Source organism: Solanum dulcamara, chromosome 8 (assembly GCF_947179165.1).
Source record: "Solanum dulcamara chromosome 8, daSolDulc1.2, whole genome shotgun sequence".
NCBI lineage: Eukaryota > Viridiplantae > Streptophyta > Magnoliopsida > Solanales > Solanaceae > Solanum > Solanum dulcamara.
This window is the reverse complement of record NC_077244.1, coordinates 4,383,928-4,391,416: the sequence shown is the minus strand read 5'-3', so window position 1 is coordinate 4,391,416 and position 7,489 is coordinate 4,383,928. Positions and strand designations below refer to the sequence as shown.

Genomic DNA, 7,489 nt, shown 5'->3' with positions numbered 1-7,489 from the left:
ATGATGGGACAGTAGTGGTTAGGAGGTGAGCTTTAGTCCCCCTGATGTTTTCCTCTTCCAAGTGAGATGTTAATTATCCTAAGTCCATGTGATGATGTGAAACTAAATATAGTAGACGGGTTAGACGGAGTTAGTATTGGCCCATAGTTTGGAAACTTCTCTATGTGATAGAAGGGCTAGACCTTGATTTGTATAAGAATTGGAAGCGAACCAACTAGAAAGGATGAAAGTTAGGATTGAATGACTCTAATGAGGTTAATGAGAATGATAAGAGTTTTGCATAAGGTTTGGCGGTGAATCTCTTAGGAGCATGTTTTCTTCTCGTCGATTTCTTTATATTATGCGGTGGGTATCGGGTTGATCGATAATTCCTACCAGACGTGTTGTTTGTACTGATACTACTCTTTCTATGCCACTTGGCATACTTGTTGCTAGGTCAGTGATGTTTTATAGGTGAAGACGAAGATGAGTCTCCAACAGCTTGTACTCTTCATTCCTTATGGTGGGAGCTGTGTCATATTTTTGTTTATACTCTATATCTTTAGAAGCTATTGTACCCGTTTAGACTAATATTCTTGGGGGTGTTAAAGTGTTTTTATTGTAATCAAACTTGGAGTCAAAATTCTATTTACAGTATTTTCACTACTTTTTTGGCTTTTTGTTAAACTTCTGCATGTATTTTTGTAAGGGTTCTTCTATCTAGGTGTTAGAGTAGGTGTCCGCATGGCCCGGTGGGTTGGATCGTGACAATAATTTATTGATCTGAAGCATGCAACTACTTTTGTATATAATATATATTTAGACGAATACATAAAATTTTATTCTCATAAGCAATGATCTGGCTATTTATCTGACGCATTTAACACCAAATCAGTTTGAATATTAATCAATATTTATCAAGATAACTTGCCTTGATTACACAATCAGGAGTTGTGCTTTTAACTCAATTATTTTGCACAAACAATGTTGTCAATGTCAAACTGCAGGTTGACAATAAACGCACATGTGATCATCTTATATATGCATCTCTTTAATATATCACATTAGGGGTGGGCGTTCGGTTCTTCTATTCGATTTTGCTAAAATTCGATTTGGTTCTTTGATTTTCGGTTTTGAAAAAGTTTGCACCATACTTCAAACCAAATCAGATCGGGTTTTTTCGGTGTTTTAAACTTCGGTTCAGTTTGTTTGGTATCTTTAAAATGATTTTTTGGTGTAAAAAATTCTTGTGTTGATTTACTATTCTGCAGTTTTCTTCTTGCATAATTCCTAAAAGAAATCAACAGGGAAAAAAAAATTCAAGAATTACCACCTTAGCTCTAAAAAGAAATCAACATCTTAGCTGCATTAGACTATTAATTAGTGATCAAAGAGCCACTGTGTGTTATTAGTGACCGAAGAGCCACTTTATTTAATAAGTTTAGTACCAAGAATTACCAAGAAATCAACATATAAAATAAATAGAATTATGAATTAAAATTAAAATATTTTGAGTAAAAAATATATAAGAAATATAATTTAAAATATTATTTTAGATTTATTTAATAAAACTTCGGTTCTTCGGTGCACCATGGTTTCGTGACCCTTACACCAAACACTAAATCGAAGAATCGAAGTTTTCGAAAAAAAAAACTGACAACAAATCGAAAAATTGAAGAACCGACACTGAAAAATTGAATTAGTTCGGTTCGATTCGATTCGATTTTTTGGTTTTTCAGTGTTTATGCCCACCCCTATATCACATGACAGGTGAACATATCCATATTGACCTTTTATACTTTCTATCTCAATCTTGTGCACTATCTTCTTGAAAGTTGTAGTTAGTAGAGTCTTGATGAATAAATCATCCATATTATTACTCGGATAAATTTGTTGTCCATTGATATTACCATTCTTTTGAAACTTATGTGTGTAGAAATATTTTGGCGAAATGTACTTCATTCTATTTCCTGTTATAAAACTATATAAAATAAGAAGAAGAATATAGCAGAGAGAGGGGACTTCTTATTTCTCTTAAAGTATTAGAAATTGAGGGGTTCTTTATGACAAGAGGGTGTTGCTCCGTAGTAAGCACCCTTCATTTTCAACCCTAAGGTTGTGAGTTCGAGTCACCAAGTGAGCAAAAAGGTGGGAGCTCCTAATGAGGAAAAAAAGATTCTTTACAATGAGGAAATTTTTTTATTTATAGGGAAAATTGACTTGGTCCCCTTTATTTATGGTGCACAAGATTGGGATGCAGAAATTATTCTTTTTGGAAAAAGGGTCTGATATACCCCTCAACTTTGCGATTTAAAGCTAATATACCCTTCATTACAAAAGTGACTCACATATACCCTTTTCACCTAGAGGTAGTGAACATTAATTTTATTTTTTTAAAAAATTCATGTAGGATTATATAATTCTTCTAGCAAAGTTAGGGAATATTTGATCTTTCTAACATATGATTTTTTTTTTAGTTTGAGTTTTAAATATTCGAATTTTGTATTCTTTTTTTAAAAAAATCCTTTCATTTTTAGTGAAAATATGAGAAATAAAAAAAGTGTGAATGAAAAAAGAGAAAAAAAGTAAAAAACAATTAAAATTAATTTTATTGTGGCTATATTGTAATTTATGTTTTTATATTTGCAAAAGGAATTTGAGCATTTATGATAAATTTAACAAAAAATGAGTAAAAAAATTAAATTTGACCATCAATATAATAAATTCAAAACATAATATTTTTAAAATTCAAAAATCAAAAAAATTAAGTTAAAATTATTATTTTTCACTCCAGTTAGACCAAAAAGATATATTTGTGTCATTTGTACAACAGTAAAAATATATACGAACCATTTTATTACAAGATGGTCTATCAATTCTAAATCGCAAAGTTGAAAGGTATACCAAGCCATTTTCCCTTCATTTTTATCCAAACTCCTAATCCCTTCTCCTCATTTTTCACCCCATGTTTGAAAATGTAAAATTGATGAGAAGGTAAATATATTATTTAATTTAATTTAGTGTGACGAGAGTTACGTTAGTATTCATTCAATCGTTCAATTTTTTTTATCAAATTTAAAATATTAAAAATCTAAAAAACATATTAATAATTACGTAAATTATATGTCATATAGAATGAAGTAGTACTTCATATTTTTGAAGTCTTTAATATTTGGTGACCCAACGCTATGAATGTGCGGATTAATGGAATAAAAAAATATTATTGGTATATAATATTTGATTAACAACTTTTAAACGATTTTGTAATTTTTTTTGTCGGATTATCAATTTGATTTTGAATTTTACGATTTTGGTTCATGGTTAAATTGATAATCCAGTAAGATTATATTAAAATTACTATTTTATTCATAATTATATAACACCTACTTTAATATTTATTGACCCAATTTTTCTAAATTTTAGTACTAATCAACACAAGCTAGCCTCTCTGTCTTTCTATTGCTACACATATTTCTTCTCGACACAAACTAGTATTACCTTCTCTTTCTTAATTTTAAATTTGATTGTGACAGAGACAAACAATTAATGTTTGTTTTCACAATTAATTGCACGAATCTTTAGAAGGAATTTGAATAATTTTGTCTTAAATAAAAGTGATCAATATAAAAATTTGTGTTGCATTTTTATTCTTGCTACTATTTCTATTTATGAAAAATATTTTCCATATATATATATATATATATATATATATATATATATATATATATTGTGTGTGTGTGTATATGCGCATTTTCTTATCAGTTAAATAAAAAATCAACGCGTTAAGGATCAAAAATTGATAACAAATATCTTATTAATTTGGATATCGATTTAGCATATTCACAAATAAAAAAGTGATAAATCAAATTAATAATATACAAAATAGGACCGAATCGGTCGATGCACACTCCTATCAAACACAAATGTTTTCACTTGCCTAACTTTCATACGACAATTAGCATCTTACTTGTCAATTAGAGACAAAAAAGGACAAGAAAAAGAAGGGCATTTTTGCTAGTTAAGTTAAATCTTTCCACCCCTTCATTAAACTTCCTGCAATATAGGGGAATGAAATGTGTAGGGCCGATAAAAAATTATCCGTATTTGATATTAAGGTATTTTTTTAACTTTTTAAAAATAAGGAAAATATTTTTTTTCTAATAAAAGTAAAAAAAAAATTTTTTCATAAGTAGCATGTCATTCCTTTCCATCCTCCGATACAACCTATTCCAGCCCAACCTTCCGTAGCCTCCACCTCCACCATCAGGGGTGGATTTAGGAGGCATAAGGGTGTTTATCCGAACTTCCTTAATAAAAAGTTACTAACATGTAAGATAGTAATTTTTCATTTCTTTTATATATATATGTATAGATTTTGAATTTCCTAAATACAAATTAGAAATTGGTTTCGTAATTAATTAAGAGAATTCAAAATTCATTTTGAGGTGTCAAATTTAAATCTCAAGCACTATATCTTTATTTTTTGAATTTCCTTAGTAAAAATCTTGAATTCATCATTGTCCATCATCTCCACACTCCTACTCCGGCTTTCATTATGTTTGACTAAATTTATATAAATACTTTTGAGATAATGTTACGACTTTGCTTTAGTTGGTGTAAATATTTGATGAGAGTTAATATTTTTGGCAGGATCTGAAATAGGTAAACAAGATAAGTCACTTTCCCATTCACTAGCATTGTCCATAGTATATATGTTTGCTTTATACATGCACCAAAGTTTGAGAGCCTATAGCTAGTAACCTTTTTGTCCCTCAAATTTTCGTCATTACTTTTTCTTCCCTTTGTTCTCTATATAAACACAAACCATGTTCACCTTCTTTCTTCATTCCAATTCCTAGTAATTTTCCAAGTCCCACCTCCCTCACTACCCATACTAAGTATTCTTTTAAAAAAATTATATAATCGTGGTGGTTGGGTCAATCTGCTATCGTTTATTTCTACTGTTTGTTCTCTCTATATAAGCACAAACCATCTTCACCTTCTTTCTTCATTCCAATTCCTAGTAATTTTCCAAGGTATCACTTCCCTCACCACCTATACTAAGTATTTTTCAAAAAAAATTATATTACGATAGTGTTTAAGTCAATTTGCGTTTAAATTATCTTTGATTTCTACCCTTTTGTTCTCTATATAAGCACAAACTATGTTCACCCTCTTTCTTCATTCTAATTTCTAGTAGTCTTCCAATTATCACCTCCCTCACTATCTATACTTAAGTTTTTATTTTTTTACATGAAATAACGGTAGTGTTCAAGTCAATTTATGTTAAATTATCTTTAATTTCTAGTTTTCTACCCTTTGTTCTTTATATAGGCACAAACTATGTACATCCTCTTTCTTCATTCCAATTTCTAGTAATCTTCCAAATACCACTTCCCTCACCACCTATACTAAGTTAGTATATTTTTTCTAAAAAAATAATAATAATTATATAACAGTGGTGTTTTAGTCAGTTTGTGTTAAACTATCTTTGATTTCGAGATGTCGGCAAGAGGGTGTGAAGGAGTGAGTGTGGTGAAGCCAGAGATGACCAAGAATTCAAAGACCACAAGCAAGTTTCAAAAGCAATACTCTACAAAAAGTGTTGTTGATGGTACCACAAATGATGCAAGAAGTACCACAAAAACAAGTTGCAGCTTCAAGATACCTAATAGATCCCAATTATCCCCTATTAAGATTTTCAAACACCTTGGAGGAAAAATGGCTGCACTAATGAAGATGGTGTCTTCTTCAAAGAGAAGTTGTAGGAAAGTTACTAATAATTCGTCGGAGAGAGCAACAATTTCTGCTAAGCCAACTGCTGCCCTAAATATTGACTCACATAGGGCAGAGGCAATTGATGATTGCATTCAATTCATCAACTTATCTTCTTCTTTGCCAAGATCTAATTCAGTGTCATGAGAGATCGAAGAATCTCTTGATAAGAAGTGTTTTATCGTATTATTTATATTAATTAGCCACTTTTTGTGGTTTTGTATTTATAAGTTGGTTATGGTTATATTTTTAAAATTAGATGTGTGATTTGAATATAGTAATTAGTTTTGAATGACTTTCTAGTTGGGTGGCTACTATCAAGGTTACTATCAAACTTCAGTTCTTGAAAAAGTGGTTAACTTTCAAATAGAACATCAAGAAGCGACTTTTTGTGTAAATGAGTTTGTTTTACCCTTTTAATAAGTCTATGATCTAATGTTAAATTAATTAAATCAGTAAATTTTGAATACTATATTCATAAAGAAAATAAATTCATTATTATCCTATAATATGCAAATTCTTGGAGCATATGAGTACGTTGAATTATTTTTTGTTCTTGTTTATTGTATTACCAGTAAGTGCAAGCAAGCACAATTATATCGAAATATGCACAAATTGATCTGATATATATAGTAATTATATATGCACCAACAAGTTAATTCCCCCCCCCCCCCAAACACAACAATAATGTAAGTCATGATGGTCTCCATGATTGCTCTCACTAGAATGCTAATTTTTGCATTAAGAAAGTTCCATTGGTGCATGTCTTGCAACTACTTTTAGCGTCCAATTTTGCCAACTCATTCCTTTTGCTTTATAGTTATGTAGGAGTTTGTTAAGTACTGACTAAAGTCATTGTGGTCAAGAGCTTTCTGAACGTGTTAGTAATTTAAGAATTACTAAACAGATGAATTCGAGATTTGATGCTTATTAATTTTTAGAATAATCTTAAATTAATATATAATAACAATAATTGAATTTATAATAAAATATTTCTAAAATATTTTGTTGATTACATTATATGTATAGGGTCAGTAGAAGCAAAAATTAGTATTTCCTTATACCAAAGTTGAGTATTAGCGAATACGATTTGGCAACAAGTATTTACAATTATACAAAACTTTAGTATAATACTTGAAAGGCATAATACATAAATATGCCATTTAATTTGACCTTATTTTATATTTATGCCCTCCAATTTTGGGTGTGTATAAGTAAACACTTAAATTTGTATAAAATTGAACAAGTAGACACACATATCCTATGTGACACAATACACGTAGGACACAAAATTGATATGTAGGATGAATGTGTCTATTTCTTCAAGTTTTTGATAGTTAAAGTGTCTACTTGTGCATTAGTAAAGTTAGAGGTCATAGTTGTCAGATGAAGCCAAGTTAAGAATTATATTTATGTATTATGCCTACTTGAAATACTAGTGAAATAAATGAGAAAATTATTTGAGTACTGTTTTAAGTGAACTAATGATTTTCACTTATAAATGTTTTAAACTTTTTGTTGAGTAAAATTCATATCCAAATACTGATTTCTATATAAATCAAAAATAATTGTCAACTTTAGTCTTTTCACTTATTATAGCAGTAGTAAATACTCAAGGAAAAGCAGTAGAAGCACAATGTAGATATAAATTGGTCATTTGGTGGTAGATAGCAAATAGGGGATGGTCACTTGTCAGATGTAACTAATTAATGGACATTGAATGCAGACATATCTA

The 7,489-nt window shown here is 29.7% G+C and overlaps 1 protein-coding gene across 1 annotated transcript; it reads left to right on the top strand.

The window, feature by feature from the left end:
- The first annotated feature begins 5,481 nt into the window (after positions 1-5,481).
- LOC129898980 (josephin-like protein) lies at positions 5,482-5,901 on the top strand. The gene has a single exon (XM_055973714.1). The coding sequence runs from the start codon at positions 5,482-5,484 to the stop codon at positions 5,899-5,901; it is 420 nt and encodes a 139-aa protein (XP_055829689.1).
- Positions 5,902-7,489: the final 1,588 nt, after the last annotated feature.